General features: G+C 33.0%; 3 protein-coding genes across 18 annotated transcripts in view; 1 reads left to right on the forward strand and 2 right to left on the reverse strand.

Annotated features, from left to right (window-relative positions):
* LOC145680312 (uncharacterized) overlaps positions 1 to 6,061 on the reverse strand; it is a 70,056-nt gene extending 63,995 nt beyond the window's left edge. The window contains exon 1 of the mRNA XM_081750686.1: positions 5,208 to 6,061. Coding sequence (XP_081606812.1) covers positions 5,208 to 6,061 — 854 coding nt within the window. The remainder of the gene's footprint in view (positions 1 to 5,207) is intronic.
* Positions 6,062 to 6,106: 45 nt separating this feature from the next.
* On the forward strand, positions 6,107 to 8,884 carry LOC145680321 (uncharacterized). Its single transcript, XM_081750697.1, has 2 exons — positions 6,107 to 6,960; positions 8,809 to 8,884. Exons 1-2 carry the CDS (start codon positions 6,107 to 6,109, stop codon positions 8,882 to 8,884), a joined length of 930 nt encoding a protein of 309 aa, XP_081606823.1.
* A 1,891-nt stretch (positions 8,885 to 10,775) lies between these two features.
* Positions 10,776 to 25,020, reverse strand: part of sv (paired box protein shaven) — a 390,766-nt gene continuing 376,521 nt past the window's right edge. For 12 of the 16 annotated variants that reach the window (XM_081726726.1, XM_081726727.1, XM_081726737.1 and 9 more), the window contains 3 exons: positions 21,301 to 21,546; positions 16,384 to 16,500; positions 10,776 to 14,467 (listed from right to left, as the gene is read on the reverse strand). In XM_081726726.1, the coding sequence (XP_081582852.1) occupies positions 14,295 to 14,467; positions 16,384 to 16,500; positions 21,301 to 21,546 (536 nt within the window). In that variant the 3' untranslated portion in view covers positions 10,776 to 14,294. Of the gene's footprint in view, positions 14,468 to 16,372; positions 16,501 to 21,300; positions 21,547 to 25,020 lie in introns of all 16 variants that reach the window. The other 4 variants (XM_081726762.1, XM_081726770.1, XM_081726750.1 and 1 more) reach the window with 3 other exon arrangements.

Below are 25,020 nucleotides of genomic sequence, written 5' to 3' on the forward strand. Positions count from 1 at the left end.
GAGAGTGGTAAGGTGTTTTGCAGATGCCAGGCGTCCTAGCAAAAGGAACTCTCAGATACCAATCGTTCTAGAGAGTGGTAAGGATAAAAGGGCTCTCAGAGACTAGGCGTCGTAGAGAGTGAAGGTGACAATAAACCGGTGGAGATTGATTGACGCCTTCTGCGGTATGTTGGCTTCTTTTGTCCTGAAATATCGGTTGACTTGTCGATCTTCGTTATTTGGAAATTGTTGACAATAGTCGACTATATCTTCTTCGTGGTTGTCGTCTAAAATCTTTTACAGCGAGCACATGGTGTTGAGAGCATGTGTAGAACCTAGCACCCCCGTGGCGTAAATGAAAGACAAGCCATTGAATTATTTTTTTTTCTGTTTGGAATCTGCATATTGGTTGCGGTATACATTGGAAAGAAGCACTAGAACATTGAGTACAAAACAAAACAAGCAGTGTTCACTTATGCAACATTGAATATAACGCTTTCACCAAAATATGTGGAAATAGAAGCAGTGAACAGTGTGTTCTTGTCCTAAGCAGGATCAGTAGAATACAGTACATTATCTCCCTCAGAGGAGAGGCTGCCGAAAATTCGGCATTTTCAATTAATATTTGTATACTAGGTTATTGATAGTAATGGCCGTAGTATATTGTAGTGTATTTTCCATGTCTTTGGGGAAGCTACATGAAATAAGTCCATCGGAATAGGTGGAGAGATCTCGAATAAGTTTTACTGTGGGTCGGTTCCTGAGACGTTGATGTAGGATACACGGGAATGCGAAAACTAGAATGACTATGGTGGCCGTTGTAAAGAGTGGAAGGAGAAGTTTATACGTACTGTATTCGTAACATTAACTACTCTTTGTGATTACCCACTTGTGTAGAAAGTAGAGAAAGATGCCAATTCCAGTTAATAATAAGACAATTAAGGCTGCTATGGAGATTACTGTCCCCCAGAAAATTGTTGTCAAATGAAAATCCGAAAAGTGATCTGAAAGAGAATTCTCTTCATGTCGCAACAAAGAATGCATAGGAGTTATACTTCATTAAAGTTTTTGAACGTTGAGGGTAAAACTGATATCATTTGTAGCGGGCAGGTGACGAAATTTAACTGTAAAACTAGCCGTATGCCGTGAAGGCAACTTTAGGTGCCCGTAATCATTCTGTCGAAGTCTTAGTATTTGAAAAAATGGTGTGAGTGAAGAAAAATATTATCTACATCAGTTATATGTTTTTGGTACCTTGTAACTTTAAATGGCTTTCTGGTTTCCAGATGGAGTCCCGTTGGCGAATATAAATAAAATTCTTCGTTTTTAGAGAGTATGGGTGTCAAGTGGTAATTGGTAGTTGAATTTCTAAATACTAGATCGTATAGCCAATCAGTTTCTTGCGATCTGGCTTGAGATTGGATCTTACAAATAAAGCACATAGGCGTGAGGTTGATATATAGAGAGGTCCAACTCACAGATTCCTTCAGGAGTCCAAATAGCATAATTTGGTACTTGAAGCGGATATCGGTGGTGTTGATTAAGAATCCATTATTAAAGATCTTGGAGAGTATATAATATCCTTGTTGTTTATGATAGGAGTTCGTAAAATAACATTCAAATTTGCCAATGATGAATCAAATGAGATTAGACAAGTCTTTCAACATTGATAGAAAGGCCTAGGCTACTCTACTAGCGAACCACATATTTTTTTTTATTTTCAACCATTTTCTGGTCAATTTCTGGTTTGATTAGGTCGTCTTTGACGGTATTCTGCACTAGTTTCTGTATAAGAGAATTGAAATGTTGTTCTAAATTTTGAAAATTTAACAAAGTAATTAAGAACCTATTATTTATAGTTGTTGTACACACGAGCTAGAGAAGTTTATGATGTACTTGATATATCATTTTCTCAAAAGCTACCGATAAGTGTGTAACTAAGTATGTGAGTTCATAATTACTTCTTTATATTTCCTGGATTTGACTATTTACATACAAATTTTGTGTTTACATTGGGTTAATTGCCGATTTCAATTTATGAACTTCGTATAAGCTAAAACCATTGAGAACAAATTTGCGTAAATTAAAAATGAAACATTTAGATCGTTTAAAGCATCCTGTTTGGAAATCACATGGTATTATATCCTTAACCTTGTTAATAAATTGTGTCTCTTTTTTGTGTATTATGTTAATGATATTTTCGTATCCAATGCAACCGCTGAGTTCATGTGAAGACGGTAAGGAAAGAATCTCGTAGCTTCACAATTAATTATAGTTTTCAACTTTGATATAGACAGTTCCGTACTGTTTAAAGATGAGTTCATTAGCTTATCCGGTTGAAAGCACTATGAACGCCAGCAAGGGAATAAATGCTAATTTTATATTTCACTAGTTGATGTTACAATTCCTATAAGAGAAAAATGCTGATGCCACATTTCAGTTCATTCAATTAATATTACTTTAGTCTTATATCAAAGAAGAAATGGTGCATGTGTCCGTGAATAATGATTTGATATTAAAAATAAGAATACTTAGAATAACACGACATTAGAGATGGGAAGAAACACTCTTAAAGAGGATAAATGAAGATAAACTATGGAAGCAATTGAAAAATATTGTCAATACATATAAATAGGCCCTATTAAGAAACAATGTGGTAACTATCAACTATGAAAAAGTTGATATCAATAGATGGGAAGATGCGCCGGTTCTCCGTATATTAAGGTGAGTACATGATTTTTTTTTTATCAGGTTAAACATTTAGCCATATCATATTTTATGTCTTTCAGTTTTACCTTGCTTTCTATTTGTCCCTCATTTCTGTTTATATTTCTGCTACGGTGATCATCTTATTTTTTTCTTCCTTACGTTAATGAGTTCTCGTCATAGTAAGGCTTTATTCTATCAATCGAGATGTATTTTATCTCTAAAATTGGCAGACATTTGAATTCTATATAGGTTGTTGTTTAATTTGGAGATCACGATCGCTGGACCATAATAACGGTTTGTCCATTGTTCACGTTTGCTTTTCGACTAAAAAGGAAAAAAAATAACAATTTTGACTAGAATGAAAGGTAATTTGTGTATATCTTCTGTTGAAATATTTCTCCTGCTTCTCGTAAGCCTTCAATAGATTCTGTTTCACTTTCTCTATTAGTGGTCTCTTTCAATTTGTAATCGGAGAATTGTTTGTATTTGACAATCAAAAATCATTCATGACTCGTACCCATAAAATAAGAAGAAGCTTGATTTCTTCATACCGGGGTCTGCAAATGTGTTTAGAGCTAATGTGATTTGCGGCAATAATTTTCTCCATATTTCGTGATTTTTGTTCGACAAAATACTTTAATGAATTCTTTAGAGTTTTGTTACAAACTTTGACAAGGCCTATGTCTCGTTGATTAAAAGCAGGGCAGAATTTGAATTCTAAATGGTATGTTTTTTGCTAAATTTTGAAGTTTCTTCGATGTACGTACTGGATGATGATCCAAATATACACTGTAGATAAGGGAAAGCGCCGAAGCATAATTTAATATATTCGAGTAAAGATTGTTCAATTGTGTCTGCCGTGATGTTATTAACAGCTTTCGTTATTACGTTGCAAGTGTTTGTTTCTGTAGCCACTAAAACATACTTTCCCTTTTCTTCTCAGTCGGAGATGGTCCTAAGGCGTAAAAGACCCATCCTTCTCCTATAAGATCGGGCGGGTGGTGTAATAATTATGCTTGCGTTTTTTTCGGTAGCTTTTTGATTAGCTGACACTCTTGACATATTTTGATTTTAAAAGCTAGATATGACTGCATATTTGGCATATAATATTTGTTGAGGGCAGTGTTGTATGTTTCGCTAAAACCAAAAAGATATATCGTTGGATGTTTGTGAATTGATTCATTGATTTGTTAAACTTTTTGGTATATAAGAGATAGAGTAATCATAAATCCGAATGTTTTATAAAATAACAGACAAATTCTGACCAAAGCATATATTAACTAATAAATAATAGCGTTACAGTTTCGGCAAATTAACTTTGCCTTCATCAGACACATTATGAAATACAATTTCTAATATTACAGCTTATATACTTCTTAAAGTGAGAGGAGGTATTCCATGAACCAATCATATTCGTCCTTTCCTTTAACAATTTTTAATTAATACAAATGCAACTTTTAATGATCAACTTTCACTTAAGAGCTAAACTTTTAATTGGCACACCTGTGTATGAATAACTTTCACTTTTGAAAAACAAACTTTTAATTGTCTATCCGTTGTTCAACACACCAGTTTTAATCTCTTCTTTCTTCTCTGTCTTATCCAATATCTTTCTCCATACCTGATGTATATTTAGTCCGCTATTCCAATTCATAAGTTTCTAGCTTCCTTCCTTTCTTATCCATTCTGCCTCTTTCCATTTTCTTATAATGCTTCTTTTCTCCTTTTCCAGCCCCTCTACGCCTTCCCAGTCTATTTCATGTCCTGTCTCCCTTACATGTTTATATATAGCGTTACTATCTCTTTTCAATCGAACGTCGTCCTTGTGCTGTTTAATCCTTTCTTGTAACCTCTTTCCTGTTTCTCCTACATAACTCATATCACATTCTTTGCATTTAATTCTATATACAACCCCTTCATCACTTATTTGAATCTCTGTCACCTTCCTTTTCCTCGTTCGCAATGCATCTAACATTCTTCTGCTACCTTTTCTGTACGTTCTTACTCCTCCTTTTCTCAATAAGTTTTTTAAGACTTCCGTTTTTTCTCCTACGCTCTCTATCCCGAACCATCTTTTCTTTTCTTCTTCTCTATCTTCTCTCACTTCCTTCTGCCTTCTGCCCTCTTCTTTCTTGCTATTCTTCTTCAATATATCCTCACTATATCCATTCTGCATTAATAAACTGTGAAACTGTTCTATGTCTTCTTTTCTCTTCTCGTCATCACTGTTTATCATTCTTATCCTTCTCTCCATGTTTCTAATAAAGTTCCTTTTAGTTCCTTCATCTACATCACTTCTTCTATGGCAATAAACACCTGCTGAACATTGTTTTCTATACCATGTTGTTTCAAATTTCCCTCCTACTTTCCTTATTGTCATATCTAAAAAGTTTATTTTCCCCTCTTCCTCTAATTCTACCTCCAGGCTTATTCCTTTTTCTTTATCTTCTATCCTTCTCACAAATTGCTCGAATTGTCTCTTCGTTCCTTTCCAAATACCTAAACAATCATCCACATACCTGCAAAACATAATCAGTCTTTCGCCTCCTTCTTCTTTAACTTTCTCTTCCCATTTATTCATCACAATTTCTGATAACACTGGGCTTAATTTCGATCCTATACTTAGTCCTTCCTTTATTTTCACTAATTTTTCTCCTATCGTACACACACTGTTCTCCCATATCAGTTTTAATGCTTTTATCACTTTATCTTTCTTCCATTTCCTTACTGTTCTATTCTCCATTTCTTCTTCCAATACCTTCAAAATATAATCCCTTCTTAAGCTGGGAAACATTGCTTTGACATCTACGCTAAACATCAGTGTTTTCTCATTTCTTCTTCCTACTTTCTCTATCATCCTCTTTACTTCTTCTGTATTCTTAACTCTATTACTTACTTGTTCTTCCCTTATTTCCTCTGCAATTATCTTTATTTCCTCTTCTAATGGTTGAAAAATATTCTTTCTGCAATCCATTACTGGTCTCAACTTTACCTCTTTTTTGTGTATCTTCGGGAATCCTTTCATATCCGGAATTCTTCCTTTTTCATCTAATAACTTTCTAAAGCCTGCCTTCTTCGCATTCTTTATTATCTCCTCTTTAACTTCTTCTTTCATCTTTCTCTCACCTATCACCTCGTATGTCTCGTCGCATAATTCATCTAATTTCTCTTTGTACCATTTTTCTTCCATTACTACTACTGCTCCTCCTTTATCGGCTTGTTGTATAACAATGTCTTTCCTTCGTCTTAAGCTCTTGAATCCTTCTTTCTCTTCTTTTGTAAGATTTCCTATTTGTTTGTTCATATTCTGCCTCACTATAGCAGCAGCTTTTCTCCTTATCGTGTTCCTTTCTTCCTCTTCTTTTATGTCCATAATACGAATACAAGGGAATTAGTTTTTTCAGTGGAACAAGCAATTATGGACATAAAAGAAGAGGAAGAAAGGAACACGATAAGGAGAAAAGCTGCTGCTATAATGAGGCAGAATATGAACAAACAAATAGGAAATCTTACAAAAGAAGAGAAAGAAGGATTCAAGAGCTTAAGACGAAGGAAAGACATTGTTATACAACAAGCCGATAAAGGAGGAGCAGTAGTAGTAATGGAAGAAAAATGGTACAAAGAGAAATTAGATGAATTATGCGACGAGACATACGAGGTGATAGGTGAGAGAAAGATGAAAGAAGAAGTTAAAGAGGAGATAATAAAGAATGCGAAGAAGGCAGGCTTTAGAAAGTTATTAGATGAAAAAGGAAGAATTCCGGATATGAAAGGATTCCCGAAGATACACAAAAAAGAGGTAAAGTTGAGACCAGTAATGGATTGCAGAAAGAATATTTTTCAACCATTAGAAGAGGAAATAAAGATAATTGCAGAGGAAATAAGGGGAGAACAAGTAAGTAATAGAGTTAAGAATACAGAAGAAGTAAAGAGGATGATAGAGAAAGTAGGAAGAAGAAATGAGAAAACACTGATGTTTAGCGTAGATGTCAAAGCAATGTTTCCCAGCTTAAGAAGGGATTATATTTTGAAGGTATTGGAAGAAGAAATGGAGAATAGAACAGTAAGGAAATGGAAGAAAGATAAAGTGATAAAAGCATTAAAACTGATATGGGAGAACAGTGTGTGTACGATAGGAGAAAAATTAGTGAAAATAAAGGAAGGACTAAGTATAGGATCGAAATTAAGCCCAGTGTTATCAGAAATTGTGATGAATAAATGGGAAGAGAAAGTTAAAGAAGAAGGAGGCGAAAGACTGATTATGTTTTGCAGGTATGTGGATGATTGTTTAGGTATTTGGAAAGGAACGAAGAGACAATTCGAGCAATTTGTGAGAAGGATAGAAGATAAAGAAAAAGGAATAAGCCTGGAGGTAGAATTAGAGGAAGAGGGGAAAATAAACTTTTTAGATATGACAATAAGGAAAGTAGGAGGGAAATTTGAAACAACATGGTATAGAAAACAATGTTCAGCAGGTGTTTATTGCCATAGAAGAAGTGATGTAGATGAAGGAACTAAAAGGAACTTTATTAGAAACATGGAGAGAAGGATAAGAATGATAGACAGTGATGACGAGAAGAGAAAAGAAGAGATAGAACAGTTTCACAGTTTATTAATGCAGAATGGATATAGTGAGGATATATTGAAGAAGAATAGCAAGAAAGAAGAGGGCAGAAGGCAGAAGGAAGTGAGAGAAGATAGAGAAGAAGAAAAGAAAAGATGGTTCGGGATAGAGAGCGTAGGAGAAAAAACGGAAGTCTTAAAAAACTTATTGAGAAAAGGAGGAGTAAGAACGTACAGAAAAGGTAGCAGAAGAATGTTAGATGCATTGCGAACGAGGAAAAGGAAGGTGACAGAGATTCAAATAAGTGATGAAGGGGTTGTATATAGAATTAAATGCAAAGAATGTGATATGAGTTATGTAGGAGAAACAGGAAAGAGGTTACAAGAAAGGATTAAACAGCACAAGGACGACGTTCGATTGAAAAGAGATAGTAACGCTATATATAAACATGTAAGGGAGACAGGACATGAAATAGACTGGGAAGGCGTAGAGGGGCTGGAAAAGGAGAAAAGAAGCATTATAAGAAAATGGAAAGAGGCAGAATGGATAAGAAAGGAAGGAAGCGAGAAACTTATGAATTGGAATAGCGGACTAAATATACATCAGGTATGGAGAAAGATATTGGATAAGACAGAGAAGAAAGAAGAGATTAAAACAGGTGTGTTGAACAACGGGTAGACAATTAAAAGTTTATGTTTTTCAAAAGTGAAAGTTATTCATACACAGGTGTGCCAATTAAAAGTTTAGCTCTTAAGTGAAAGTTGATCATTAAAAGTTGCATTTGTATTAATTAAAAATTGTTAAAGGAAAGGACGAATATGATTGGTTCATGGAATACCTCCTCTCACTTTAAGAAGTATATAAGCTGTAATCTTAGAAATTGTATTTCATAATGTGTCTGATGAAGGCAAAGTTAATTTGCCGAAACTGTAACGCTATTATTTATTAGTTAATATATGCTTTGGTCAGAATTTGTCTGTTATTTTATAAAAGAAGTTCCAAAGCTAGAATGAGTGGCATTCCGAATGTTTTGTGTACGATAAAGCAAGTTGTCTTTTAAGCGGAAGTATTTAGCAGCTCTTAGCGTAGAATTTTTCTTTGTAAGTTTTTTCTCTTCTAAAACTGCAATGATATAGGTGTATGAATCATCATTGCGTTGTTCTTCTCGCAAATTTTCTAACGGTTGTTGGTGATGTATTTCATGAATAGGCTTTTCTAGCGTATTTCAGCGATAGGCAGTGGTGCTATTCAAATATTTTAACAACCGGTTCTCTCTCTCTCAATCTCTCTTTCTCAATATAAAATTGTGATACGTGGTTTCCACATGCTTCCATTGAAACTAACTTAACACAACTCAGAGAGTTCTACAGAGTCCGAAACAAATGACATTTTGATGGTGCCAAACCTAGGCTATATTGTGGGTATATTTAAATCTCCCAGTTAAGACCTCTTAATTTCTGACGGATCGTTAAAGATGTATGCGGTCTGGCGTTGTCGACGTGGTATACGACACAATTTCTGTTGACCCATTCCATTTGTTTCTTTTGACTTGCTAGGTGCACTCGTGTTAATTATCTACAGTACAGATCTGAGTTTATCGTTTTGCCCGGCTGCAGCAGTTACGATGGATGATGCTGTTCCAGTTCTACCAAACGTACAGCATGTTTTTGGATATCAGTGTGGGCTTTGGCGCAGACTGTGGAGCTTCTCACTTCAACAACGATCTTTCTCGCAAGTTCGATGTGCAGATCAAAAACAGCTGAACACTCCCTTGGCTTTTAATTTGGATCAAGTATATTTTCCATAAACAACACTAATTTCTTCACAGGCCTGTGCAGCATTTACGCTTTTATGAAATAAAATTGTAGAAAGTAGTTCAGTTTTGTGGAAAGATCACTGATCTTTATCGGCGCAAGAATTATAACACGTTGCAAATGTTTATTAGTTTTAACTATCATCTGTCAAATACGTTATGTCTGATTTGCTGCACTTATATACCACGAGATTTCAGACTAACACAATTTCGTACGCAAAAACCTTAATATTTTTATATAACCTTATACGTTGATAACCATCTGTACAGTGTGGTCCGGAAATGGGCGTACCCCTAATTAGTGTTTTCTGATGTTTTTACCCACATTTGTTTGGTAACATTGCTTGGCATTGTCTTGCAACATTGCTATCCATGTTCATTTGTTTTCTGCTTGGTAACAGTTATTTGCAGTGAAGTTAGAGAAATCAACAATGTGTGATCAAAGCCCATATAGCATCGAACAAAGATTAGTTCCGATCTCCAAGAAGTCCCGACCTGACGGGACCAGACAATGTTCTCTGGGGTTTCATAAAGTAAGAAACACTTGATATCACACAACGCAGGAATTACGAGTAGCTGTAGAACACGCCTTCACACTCGTGACTCTAGAGTATCTCCGCGCAACATCTGCGAGAACTTAGCGCAGAATTCAGCTGTGTTACGACATGGATGGTGATCATACCGATGTTTATGACTCTTTAAGATTTCAAGGTAACTGTGTACAGACATTCTATCATAACTAACACTATACTGTTGAAACTAAATGGGGAGGGGTAGTACGCCCACTTGCGTACCACCCTGTATATATGCACTACAAATTTATTCACAAACATAGTACTTATAAGAAAATGTCTTCATTTGAGGCAAAATGAAGTCGTTGCACGAGGTTTGATCAAGGAAAGACTGGGCAAATTATGCAACGCCAAAATTAGTGAATGCAATCCACCGGCAACCTTTACGACCACAATGTCATATCCCGCAACGCCGTTTCTCCCTGGCAGGGAAGTTATAGTTATTGAAGTGAACACATGAACTCATTAGGAGAAATCAAGGTAAGAGGAAATAGTTCTGCCTTACCTTGGTTTCTTCTACTTTGAAAACCTTGTGGAAAACTTAGGTTGTATTTTTCGAAATAAATTGTGGTAACATGGTATTTCTAAATATAGAAGCTAGCGTCACACGGTAGTCAAACTCTGAGTACGATGCTAATCACACGTAGAAACGTCTCTGAACACGGCTTTGTGTATATTTAAAATTGCCTCACTTCTTTTTGTATTAAGTGCATTTAAAAATACTACCAAGAAAGTAGGTTTTGAGAGGATAAATGATTTCAATAATAATAATAATAATAATAATAATAATAATAATAATAATAATAATAATAATAATAATAATAATAATAATAATAATAATAATAATTGAAATATGTGTCTCACTTCATAATTTCTAAGTGGAAATGTGTATTTAATGAAAATTAACGGTACCGTGAATATTACGTACATTTATCCTATATATTTGTTTAAACGTTATCAAGAAAAAGTTGACCAGAACAGAAATAATTTGCGGTACTGGTAGATTCCATCCAGTACAGATTTCACGTTAACAATAATAATAATAATAGTGTGCGAATTTTGCTTACCTCTAACCATTAATTAGATTAATTGTAAAATGAGGACAATACAAGGATGGTAAATAAAAGTATCGAGCAGATATTTTCGTTCTTATACAATAACTTTATTTCCTAATGACTACATGCAGTCATGATACTTAACCTTTAACGGTGAGGTATCAACCAATAGATGAACAACAGATGAGAGGTGGGGTAAAATGAAAAGGGAGAAAGCTCCATACACGTAGAAGCTACAAAGAGGAAGCGAGGAAGGTACACAGTAAGCAAAATTAGTTTGCAAAAATGAAGTGCAGGTGAGGAAAATTCAGTGTCAAAATCGACGAGGCAAGCGAGGGAAGAGGAAGAGCAAGGACGGGAACAGAGATAAGTGAGTAATTTTTCCTGTAAGCGTTCTTATTTAACATCTTTCCAAAAGAAAATACTCTCACATCTATATTTTTATACAAAAGAAATCTTTCGGCAGAGATAATACAACTGAAAAAATGAAAAAGAATAGAAATGAGCACAAATGCTCAATAAATGATGATACTGATACATAGCATTGAATGTTCTTTGGTAAAACTTATTACACCTTTTGTAGTATTTATTTTTACGTAATAAATAAAAAGTAAACGTCTAAGTACATTCGTGTAACATCAATGATAATTAAAAATACACACACATAAACAAATACAACATACTTTGACTAGGGTTTGATGTGAACATTAACATGAAAATGAATAAAACCCTGAATAATGTGTCTCATTTCATTTTGTCTCTATATCAAACATACCTTTGCTGCCTTTCGTATATAAATATAAATACAATATAGAACACTATCCTTCATTTTAATATGAACTTAACGTGATGATATTCAAGAGAAAATAATCTCACACACACTTTAGAGTTTTCAGTTTTGTTTCGTTAACTTCACAAATAATATTAGTTACGTAATTTAGAATTATTTGATGATTTCAATTCTTTATGTAGAGTGTATATAACTCAAGAAATATTTGTTCTTTATTATACAATTGACAATTATAATTTCAAATCTTTTTAGATAGATAAATCAACACTTGAATCCGCCTCGCCATTAAAAAAAGCCTACTTGTGCAACAGATTAAAATAAAAATGTTATTGTATTTTCTTTCTTTAAAAGTAAATGTATTTCTCGAAGTAGATTCGTCTACCATATTAACAACAATAATTAGAGTATATACATATTTATGATTAAACATAAAAAAATGAGAAAGACTAATAATTGAAATTATAGTTTGACTTGACTCAAAACATACAAAACAACGAATAATGACAACATATTTTAAAAATATAGAAAATTTATCGCTCACATACATACACACATTGTAATTCGTAGTGCATAAAACAAAAGATAGGTCAGTATTACGTCTCAAGAATATTTTGGTTACCTTACAAAAACTTGGCATTTAGTTTTTCAAGGAAGATTTACATATGAGAAATAACTCTAAGACCATCCATACATATACTGTCATTGATTCTTTTTATATAAATACATCGATTTAAGTTTAACAGTTAGACATTATGACAATACAGTAAGTTAATGTTCTGACAGTATGGATCGTAAGTGCGTAATCTGATCAAATCAAATATTGAAATAATTAAGACTCGTACTTGCTGAATTATATAATATAGAATTAATCTTCCAAAAGTTTTTTGAAAGAGAAGTAAACAATTCGAACAAAGTAAATGCTTTAAAAAAACAGAATAGTCTGCTTGTGATTTTGCTTTTCTATGATGCTTTCGTATTTTTATTTGGTAATAGCTGGAGCTAATTTTGGAATGTTTTCAAATGAATCGAGACATTCTAACTATAATTATTTTTAATACAACATACAGTATGTCCTGAGTTTATTTGTTGATATGTTCAGAAATAATGAATTATACTCTATGAATTTATTAGTACATTAAGAGAATTAACTGAATTATCCAAATCAAGGAGTAACGATACATATTATACATAATATACATATTTACTTCTCGATTATATATCATAGATGAAACTATGTTGCAAACCGTTTAAACTTCTATGCCAAATAAATTTGTATTAAATAATAATAAGATATTAAAATTTGAAAAGCAAGGAAACTTTACTTCCTTCTTATAAACAACTGTGCCTTAACTTTACATCGTATTGAATGCGTTTTTGTTAACACAAAATAAAATATAATATAAATAATAAATTCCTCGATCTATTTCGTAATTATCACATTTTCGATGTATTAGAAATATTTCAGCAAATAAGCACACTTAATTATTTCGCAATTTGTCATTTGCGACTTTCTATTATTTATTTATTGATCTAACATAAGTAAACCAGTAGAAGATTTACATAATTTCTATGTGAAAATCATATTGTTCTTAAACATACAAACGTATTTTTTTTAAAAAAAATATTGTGTATACGAGTGGAAATGTTTGTGATTTTGTAAATACATGTGTGAATGTATGTATGCGTACATGGTTTATTTAAACACTTTCTTATTTTTCTTTGTCTACAGTGCATATTGTACAAATAAAGTGACTATCAAAATTAAATTTAAAAATTGAAGTAAAGAAAGGGCAATGTGAGTCAAATAATGAAGTGATTGCATGCAGGTGTTCAGGTATAGTGAATATTTGGGTGGGCTGGTGAATGTGAAATATCGTATCTACATATTGTGCCATTGTATGTGAAACAGATTAATGTTTAATTGTATGATTTTGTGTATGTGTATTGCATATGTGATTGGGTGAATATGTGTTTGTGTGTGCGCATGAGAAATAAAAAAGTCTTTGGTTCATCCTCAAATATTTGCATCTCTACAGATTAAAAAAAATATCTTACAACCTAATTATTTCAATAAAAAGGACAGAACATTTGCGAGCTATATCTTTTATCAATCACAATTAATATAACTTTAAATAAAAAAAGATAATAAATGATTATAAGTTAACTGATTTTTAGTTTTTCTTTATCATGACAACGATGTCTGTGTTTATTTATTTTACGGCGAAATAGTTCATATAATGCAGTTAATATCGATTTAACTGCTTATGTACACGGAAAAAATCTTATAATAATAATTTTCTCATTTAAAAAATGATAGATAGATAGATGGATTCAGAGAGAGAGAAAGAGAAATATGTAGCACATAGCACAGGCACTATCACCATCAATGTCTTTTCTCTTTAAATATATTTTCTTTTCCATTCACTGATAGGATTAATTCAATTTTGTTGTTAGAAAAAAACTGATATTTATTCAATCATTTGTTTAGGTCTTCTAATCTTTCTTTTTTTAGAAAATCTAATTTTTACCTGTACTATGATGCGACTCAATGTTTATTATCATTTTATTTAGTTTTCATAATAAATCATTCATCTTCTTCGTAATAATCGTATTCGCTGCATTCTTCACTATCTATAAGAGTACTTCCGTCTGTTGTGATACACTTTTGAACACAACACAAAGTCTCACATCTTTGGCTTGATAGCTTTTGAGATCTTGTGTATTGCCAGAGGCAGACCAGGTTCGGATCGCTGACGGCGACTTCAGAGCCATCTATAGTATCGTGAGAAGATGACGATGACGACACCACTTGTCAGCCAAGAACTGAGTCGGTTTTCATACAAGCACTGCCAGTTGGAGATGCAGCACTAGCGCCAGAGTTTGCCCTCGTGGCAGCTAGCGGTGACCGAGCTTCATCGTGGGTACTACCTCTTGGTGTTGAAGTAGAAGTATTTGTCTGGCTGGCGCCGTAATAGTATGATGACGCTAAAAAATGAACATAGAAAGAAAGGATTAGTTAGATAAAGATAATCTTACAGGGTATTAGAAATAATAATTAAAGCGCTATAACTAACTGACATAAAGAAAGAAAGTAACTGCATAAAATATGACTGTCATTGCAATCTCGTTTTACACAGGTAAATTTTAGTCACTTATTGCTGGAACTATATCCATAAAACTGGCAGGCTGAATTATTAAATAAAGACAGAGATAACGTCTTGAGCTAACACAAAATCTGTCAAATATTCTGGAGTATCTAGGAAACTGTACACAGTAAATTTCACTTTTCAAATATTCAGGTTTTCTTAAATACTATTTTTATTTTTATTTTTATTTTTGTTTATAGTGTTTGTTTAGAGTGAAATTCTTTACATTATTATTGTTAGCTCTTAATTTTGATAAAATGTCTATGTTATACAAATGTAAAATAAATTGACATTACTCCTCATTTAAATAAAATTATGGTAAATTTGATCTGTATGTGAAAACTTTCCACGTGTAGCTAGCTTTCAAAACAATTTTCTTGTAAGTTTACGAAATGGATCATTGATTGTTTCTACATTTTAAAGTAACATTCAAGACTACGTCAAAAGCCATATTTCTATTTCTTCTTTTAATTACTCTTAAATAATCTTAATAATAGGTGAACCCTTGATGGATTTACGTATTAAAATAGTACTTAATCAAAGAATATTGAAAAATAAATACCAAAATTGTAAACTAAATTCAAATTGTATTTCTGCAAACTATTAACTTACAAAAATAAACAAATGTATAATGGATGCAAGAAATGTAAATACATGTATTTTACTAAAGTTCAATTTTCATATTTTACAGTAAGAAGTGAAATTTTTGAAGTATGTTAAAAACTTCTTCTTTTTGTTTCAGATAGACTAAATTGTGATTAACAGAATTATGTGTAATTATTTTTCGAAAAGCATATTTCTATGAAAAGCTTCACATTATCATCTGTAGGTAGAATCTTTTGATATAGAAGCTACAAAAGATCTTTTGAAGTATCTTTCTGTCTAGAAACAAGGTCTAGACATTTGAAAAAAGATAAATGATAAGTTTTTCGAACATGACTCTTTATTTTATACCATGGTAGAGTGATCTATTTTTTTAAAAAGAAATCCATGATACTTTTAAGTTTCGGAAAAAAGACAAACTGAGAAGTGATTCTATTCTTCCGAGATAGCTAAGTTTCCAACTTGTATCCAGAATGAGTTACAACGGATGTCTAAAATACCCTTATACGATGCATGGGGATACTATATTGACCGATAGTCATAGAAAATAATATTACTTCTTTCGTTTATTTATTTCAATATGATACGACTTTAAATAATTTTTATTGTTATATTATATCTAATAAACTATAAAGCATTTTCTCTTTTGTGTTTTTGACATTCACGTCTGAAAAAAATTTAATGTTTAAAGTTACAATTTTTAAAAATTTATCTATGCAAACAAATATATTAATTTAAATTTCTTGATTTCAGTTGTAGACGATTTTTTCACAAAATGAATTGTGGTTAAATGATACCAAAAAATTAGTAGTTAGATTATGTATAATGATGGAACAGAATCTGAACAAAAGCGCTTGCGATATAAGTTATCCAAAATCAAACATTAATTCCATGTTTATTTGCAGATCAGTATCTACTTAATTATCTGCTTTCGTAACTTCATTGTGTTTATTTACAGAAGATTGTGATCATATGATGTATTGATATAATCATTGTAAATAAATGAAATATTAAACGTAATTATCTGTATTAAACACAAAATAAACATTATAGAAAACAAAACTCAATGTTAGACTGAACCAAATAATAAAATAAAAAACAAAAACTCGTACTGAACAAAACAAACATACTGTATACTCACTGTTTACTTACTAAGCAACCCGCCTGCGCCATAGCTGTATGTTCCGTATGATGTGTATTGTGAGTACGGAGAACTGTATGAATAATCAGCACCTGGAACCACAGCGCTTGGTACAGTGCCACCACCGACTAAAAGAAACAAGGAAATCATTGATTATCACTTGCAAGTAGATTTCCAAATAAATTTAAATATTCAAGTTTACAACAACATCATATGATAATAGTAGATATTATAATTTTATACTTTAAGATACTTACTGTTGGATTTTGAATTTCTGATTAGTAACTGATAAGTGATGAAAATAATTTTAAAAAAACTATATTATCTAACAGTTCATGAATTACATATAATTTTAAATTCCCAGAAAAGCTATTCTTTCAAGGGTGTTCTTATTCAATATAAATTTTTGACGATATCGTATTTAAAAAAAAAAATAAAATATGTCATACACAGAAACAGGAGACGTTATTGGCAAGTAGTTAGCCATGTCACACTTTCATGGTATTTTCTAATTTTAGCTTCCTTAATTCTTCAAATATTGAAAGATTTTATTAAGTCTATACAATAATGAGAATGAAAACCAGAAAAGAATAATTTATTTACGGTAACTTAATAAGAGTTGTTAACAATACAAACGATGTAGGATTTTTAGTACTAAAGCTACATATAAATTGTGAATATACGTATATGTTAATATGAATCAGTACTTGCACTCGAGGTTGAACCTAAGCTTGTCATATCGAATATAGGAACGCTAAACAATATGGCTAAGAACCTCTCATACAAGATTTGGTCCTGCTCTTCATATGATATTGTAGTCGAAAACAAGGGGGAAAGAAGTACATTATGATTAGGAATTCATGTTCGAAGGTCGATGCTTCAATTGAGAGTACAGTCATAATTTTAGGAAATAATAATAATAATGAGCCTACTAGTCCTATTCTAGGGAAAGTTGTATCAAACGAATGTATCCTTTGTACTGACACTTTATTTATTCACACATCCAAGTTCTCTTTTATGTGAGTGAGAGCAGAAAGCTCTTGCTTTTTAAAAACTAATTGTGCAATCCAAACATTTGTATGTAATTACTGAAGACCATCAAGGCATACACAAGCAATAACTGTAGTAAGGAGGACGAATTATAGCATTCACAAGTGTGATCTTTAATTAGAAAATGAACTTTGCGATTTACATTTGTCAGAAGTAACGAGTATTACACATATATTTACCGACAAAGTACAAACTTAATTATAAGTAATATAAAATACATTTTGCTTTGCCATTTGTATCAAAGAATTCCTCATTCGCGTTATCATCCACTGATCTTTCCGAGTTGTGTGATTTAATGTAGTATTTAGTAGAAAGTAACTAGAGTGCGGCTGTAGTTTCATCAATTTATCCCTGTAAGCCAATTGTGATTTCAAGAAAGACAACTTGCTATAGTGGTTTAGTAACTTGTTGTATTGGATGTTATTACATTATATAGTTTCGGTTTTATCAGCATAAACTGGGAAGAAAAAAAAAGGCACGGTTTTTTTAGTTCTAATTCTTCTTTCGAATTCATTTGGAAGATGAAAAAAAAAAACATCTTCAAGCGTATAAAGGAAGTAAAACCAGATGTAAAGGAAACACTATAGTAACTTGAAAACAGAAAGCAAGGACCAGTACCTTTCAAATTCTCTATGCCTATGTTAGTAAATCGTTTGGTTGTATTCTATACAATACAGAGAAAACAAATGTTTTGCTTTTCTACTTCGAAATTATGTAACTCGTTGGTCATCTCCAGACATTTATTGTTGGGAACGTTGCCATATTGTGAGTTATAGCTACGATACACTGCTGTAGCACCATTCTATGTTGGTCGCTCCCATCTCTTGGAAAAATAAGTTATATTTTCTTCTCAAGATACTTTTCCTTTTTTTTTAAAAAAAAATCAATATTTAAAACAAAAAATACCATATATCGATTCGAAGACTACTTTGATTTGTTTCTACTCATTTGAGTAAAGGAATTGTCCTTCTATCACGTTGAAAGAAGTGTTTCAGGTTTTCTTCTTCCAGGGAAGTGGATAAAACTTGAAAGCCTCGGAATAAAATTTTATCTCTTGGAGAGAAAAATTTTCCCTTCTTCTCTCCATTTTGTCGTTTAGCTTTTCATATTTGGAGAAAGAAAAATAAACAGTTTTACATCTTTACATAGGGCAACCGACATGGAAAATGAGATAATAAATGTTTCCTTTTCTTCAATATTATTTCGTGTATTTTGGCATCTACTTTTACACCTTAAGAGTACAATCTCTCTTTTGTTTAATGTGATATCTTTGAATGAAATTAAATCTTTCACTTTTACGTGCCAAGTTTATGCCATTTAAACTAAAGGAAACGGATGCTTATGAAATAATTTATGGAATGGCAATGTGAGAGGAAACAGGAGAATCCCGAGAAAACCCACTCACATGATTTTGTCCACCACAAATTCATTTGGGCCGGGATCGAACCAGGGACACCCAGCACCAGAAGCAAGCCCTTCATATGCGATTTTTCTTCATCAGGGATTTTTTTTTTTATTTTGACAACGAAAATGGCCTTCTGTTTAAGTCTTTCAATGGGAAAATACAAAAAAGATTTGCTTTGAACTTAGAATAAAGCTTGAGACATAACGTTGAAGATGTCTCTTTGCAATATATAATTAAGATTATTTTTTTACGTTCACCACCATTTTTTTTTAAAAAAGAAAGAAAATATTGGATAGCAAACACATCAAAATTTTGGAAAATTAGCCAAACACTTACACGTATCCACAAAATGCTATCTAATAAACTAACAACTATTTCTAGGTCTTTGAATATAGCTTGTAAATAGAGTTTCGCAATTTTCTATCACTCAAAAATTTCTGCACTGTAAAACAAAATTCAGCGATTTGTGTCCACTTATTATTTGTTGTTACTGAATTGGTCACAAAAAGATGGTAGGAAACGTAGTGAAGAGTCTTAAATAAAAGTATCGTACTATTCAGAAAGAGACAATTTCTCTAGTCATTTTATTATTGTACCCATGAGTATATACAGGGTTTTTCAAAACAACGTCGACAACGTTAGGGAGGTGATTTTTGACACCAAGATAATACAAAAAGTATAGACAAACCTGGGTGCACAACTGTTTCCTTTCGGAGTTATAGGATGTCTAAAACATGAAAAAAAATTGAAAGGTTCATAGTTTCAATACTATGTGACCTACTGTAGTTGGGTCAAGACTTCACTTAGGAATTAGTATGTGCCCTATCCAAATATCCATGTTTCAGAATCCTACAGTACTTCCGCAACATTTTTTATAGAGGTAGTTGGTGAGTACTTCATATATGCTCCTAGCTAAACTGCCTCTATAAAAATTGTTGCAAGAATACTTTATTATTCTGAAAGATGTATTTTTGGATACTGCACATATTAGTTCCTAAGTGAAGTCTTGACCCGACTACGGTAGGTTCCATAGTTTTGGAGCTATGGACCTTTAAAGTTCATTTTTTCATGTTTTCTGCAGCCTATAACTCCCAAAGGAAGCATTTCTTTACCCAGGCTGGTTTACTCATGTTTTCGTCTTATCTTGGTGTCAGGAATCACCTCCCAAACGTTGTCGGTGTTGTTTTGAAACACCCTGTATATAATACCCCCTAAGATTGAATCCGCGCATTAGTTAACACGATTCATCGAAGAGTTTTGAAAATATACCATAAGAGAAAACCATTCATACTGCTCAATTAGCAACTCAATAAGCAATTACAATTAGTAAGATGGTAGTTTCTAAACATTTAAATATATTAGTAACCCAATATCTTAATTTTATTACAAAGTAAAGTTTTCTATAAACAGGTTTGTTACTAAAAAGTTTCCTTTTTTTAAAAAGTGTATCAAGAACCGTTCAAAAATGTATTTAGCCCAAATCAAATACCTCATTATTTCAGTATGTATGTGTAAAACAACGATTATTTCACAAAGTTATATTTATCATATCTTTCTTTCCTTCCCATTTATATTACCTCTACAGTTTTTAAAGTCATTCGGATATCATAGTAAACAAGTCGAAGAATATGAAAATTGATAACAGGGTCGAATAATATATTTCATCCCTTCGGTTTTCACCAATATTAGAAAAATGAATAAATGGGTATGGTACGTGTGATAACTAGGATCGGATTTATTATACTTTTTAAGAGCCCAAGGAGAGTAAAAGACCCAATAAGCTGCAATAAAACGTTGTCCATACTTTGAGTCCACAAATCATGTATTTAAATTTTATGTAAATTATTATTATTTCGTCTTCTGTTGTTTTTGTTTAGCTAAAAGCCCGAGCTCCAATTTGTACTTTTTCTTATATGCAAAACAAACAGGCCAGTTGTAAAAAAAAAAAATCTCCGTTAACAATAAGTCACAGCCTCCAGAAATGTAAACTGAAATGTGTATGGTTAGAGTTTCTGATTTCGAATTCAAACATATAATTAGTAACAAATATAGAAATTAGATGTTGATATTTTTAAAAATGAAAAAAAAAATCTTGAAAAAAGATATATGTTTTTACGTATCAGCTTTGCCATCAAAATTTAAATAATTAGTGATCAAAATATGGTCAACGTACTATCTAAACTTACTTATAATGCCAGTACTAATTTATAAAGTGAATACCAACACTGATTCATAAAGAATCTAAAGTGTAAGTCCGATCCTAATTTGTCAATGTCTTGTTTCAAATAAATACCATTTCAAACAAAATAATCGATTTTGCTTTTCGGAATGTTACGCTGATTGTAATTAGACAAATATATTAAATAGTTACGGTGTTTTCTGTTGATAAGCAACGATGTTCAAATTTGCTAGAATGGTTATCCTTTCTTTCTTACTTTTTTTGTTTAGATTTCTTTCGAAAAATATCACTTGCCTGTATATTGTCCGAAACTAGGAAGAGTATTGTAAGTTGAGTTGACTGGTGAAACTGGCTGTAAGACTGTTAACGTACTACTTGAAGCAGGCGTTTCACTCTTCAACGGGGACCCACTAGGAGCGGGATCGGCAGGAAGAGAGAGGGGTACTGTCGGGGATACATGACCCCCCGTAACCCCTCCCCCACCGCCGGGCGGAGTGCTCATCATAGGCGAAGTGCTAAGACCACTATATGTGCTGCTTTCTGTTGGCGTGCAAATAAAGCATATGTAAACAAAAGAACTACCACACAACAAACAAAAAAAAATCAAACAAAATAAAGTAATAGAAGAATTTTTTTTAAGAAAAGAGAGCAGAAAGCAAACACATTTCTTAATATAAAAAAACACGTATATGTTAACAAATTATAGTTACATTCACGTGCAAGATAGAGATGACTGTGACTTTATCATTCCATGTAAGGTATAACATTTCAATATATTCTTTTTCATTTATTGTTCAAAACTACTTAATTTTTAATATGCTACCTGGTAGTAGCAGCTTACGCGGAAAATCAGTGAAAGTAGAATCCTTAACATCGTAAGAATGAATGAATAAATAACCTAACACCTTTACTATTTTTCAGATTATGATTACAAGCCTGGGCATAGCCTACACAGAGTGAAAACGAAAAATGTGGAACAAATTTCAGGAGATAATTCATTCCATTAAAAGAATAAGAGAAAAGAAACTTGAAAATCATTGATTAATATAAAGCTAGAGCTATAAACTATAAGCTTTTTTGATGAGAATTCAAACAGAAATGTTGAAAGAAATTGATCTACTAATAGTAGTGAACATTGAAGGGAGAAAGTCATATAAGAAAAATTCGCTTACAGTAAAATATTCATGAACCGACGCTACATAAGCGATTCCAGAAACTTAATAATCTTTTGTGTAAAGGAAAAACAAACGATTCTATATCTCATCTTGACGTGACCAGATTCTACGTTTAGATTCATCGTTTAACCTTCATTAGTACAATTTTTTTTTATATATATTTTTAAAAGTTCATCCTCCAAACTTTTCTATCGCCAGCTGCTTCTAGTATTACTTATTTTAAGTGATTTCGTTTCAAACTCTCACAGCATTTTCCTTTGAATCTTATGAACGACACACAACATTCTACTAGAAATGTAGTTATTACACCCTTTTGGCTAACAAAATAAAGAAACTGGCTACCCTTACTTTGTTTGCTCTGCTAGTTTAGTAGCCCCACTAAGCGAGATGAAGGTTAGAACATTCCTTAGGACAGAACATTCAAACATTTTTTTTTTTTTTTTGTAATAAGTTAAACAGCACAATTTCCAATATTTCAGAACCGATTTCACTCATACAAGCAAACAACTGTGCGAAGAAAAAGAAATCAGTTTCTTTTTTCGAAATACAAGCCTTATGAAGTATATGAAAAATGATATTTGAACCTACCATAAGACAAACACTAACGATCAAGAAAAAGCTAAATTATCCATTACTGTTTTAACAAAGTTGTTGAATTGATGTAAAAGTCACGGGGCACAACAGAACGGCACGCCAGATTATGACAAGAATCTCATTTGGCCAGTCAGTGTGATGTTTATACGTGAAAATGGGAAGACTGTCAATATATTATAGAGTTTCAGAGGAGAGAGAGAAATTGTGATTGTCAGAGAGCTTCGAACGAGCATCTTGGAAACAACGCAACTTGTCGGATGTTTACGAGCTGCCGTGGTTAGTGTCTTCCATAGACGGAAAAAGGACGGTGAAACCAGTACCAAACGACAAGATGTAGGGCTCCCACATCTAATTAAAAATGCCAGACGTCTTAGACTGTCTAGGTTGGTACAACAGGATTGGGCGCAAATTGTGGCACAATCAACAGAAGAATTTCACAGTATATCTGAGGACACAGTTCACCGTACACTGTTAGATATGAGCCTCCACAGCCGACGTTTCATACGTGTAATATTGTTAACTACGGCAACGTCGATTACGACTGGAATGGGCAGATGCCCATCGTCTTGGACAACCTGCAATGGTCCAACGTTTCATGGTTCGATTAATCACGATACTGCCTTCATCACATATATGTCTGGATCAGAATCCGTCGTCTACCATGGAAACAGCAGCTCGAGACATGCACAGTAATGGCGATAGATCAACGGTAGCTCTTATGGTTTGATAAAAATTCACATAGCCATCTATGTGCCCAGTAGTGCATGTGAAGGGCACCGTGACGGTTCCTAGCTATCGACAGGTCATTGTTGATCATGTGCACATTCATATCGGCCATCTTTTTAGCTGGCAATAATATCTTTCAGCAGACCAACGTTCCCTGTCACAAGGCTAACGTTGTTCTAGAGTAGTTTGAGAAGCACAATGGTGAATTTCAATTGCTGCAATGGTCTCGAAACTCGCTCAATATTAACACTGCGTTGGTCGCGCCCTCCGCCTTTACGTGAGTGGTCGCGCGTTCTACCATTGTAGAACATCAGTATTTTTCTATAGCGATACGATTTTTAGCGATATTCGGTCTTGGGTATGTTAGTTATAGTATTATACACGTTTTAAAATATTTTAAAATTATTTTAATTGATTAATACAAGAACATTGACAGAAATAAACATTTGGTATATCGTATTTAATATATAACAATGTTGAACTGAAATCGAACAAGTGTTCATATAACAGCACAAATCTTTATCTATTATACATCGTACAGGTAGAATGATTTGATGTACTCTTTTTGAACGACTGCCTACTCCAAGTAATCGTCACACATGCTTTTCTGCTGGTCTGGGCACACCCATCTCTGACATTTTCCAAAAGATATTACTTGTTGACTTGTTGCGAGAATGGCCATAAAGGAAACATTTTCCAAACTCACAATCTCCGTCTTCTGGTAATGGAACACCTTCACTGAAGCCAAACAGAAGTCTTCCTCTGCGTCGAAGCTCGATTGGCAAGGATTCCACAGCTAAACGTTGACATATTGCTGGTTTTATCAACCTAGATCAAAACCTAGATCATGGAGGAAATTCTTTCGTCTGACATTCTCATTATTTTTATTTGCTGTAAATATATTAAAATCATTAACACCAGCTACGTTTTTTTATCAATTCATCATCAATTAGGCATTAAAAAAAAGATGCCTTTTGGGCCAAGCCTATGAAAGGCTGGTATTATATTCAAATTGCGAGTTCGCGAGTTTCTTCGCATTATGGGATCTACATACCAGCGAGAAGGTCCTACTTTCTTCTCTACCGATATAAAACGCACGTATGTCGAAAGAAGGTGGTGCAGCAAGATCCAGGACTTCAACACTGGCTTGTACTGGTTTGTTTTCTTTTTCTTCTTCTTCCGATATATTGCCTCGTACATCTTCGGCATCACTGCCCTCAACTTTTTCTTCATCAAAATCTTCCTCGAGCTCCTACATGTCTTCAATGCCAAATGCACTTTCACAGTCATTTTATGCCTCTTCTAACTAAAGATGCACTTGTTCTCTGTCATGCGCTGACATTTCATATATTAGAAACACGTATTCCACAAAAATAACGTGAAAATGTAAAACGAAATAAATCACTAACACGAAACAAACTTGTAAGGCAGTAGTCGCACGATCTACAATAGTAGAACACTTATGAAACCATGGAACAAATCTGAGCAGGTGCAAGAACAGGCGGTGAAAATTGACTCG

Source organism: Thermobia domestica, chromosome 1 (assembly GCF_964235325.1).
Source record: "Thermobia domestica chromosome 1, izTheDome1.hap1.1, whole genome shotgun sequence".
Classification (NCBI taxonomy): Eukaryota; Metazoa; Arthropoda; class Insecta; order Zygentoma; family Lepismatidae; genus Thermobia; species Thermobia domestica.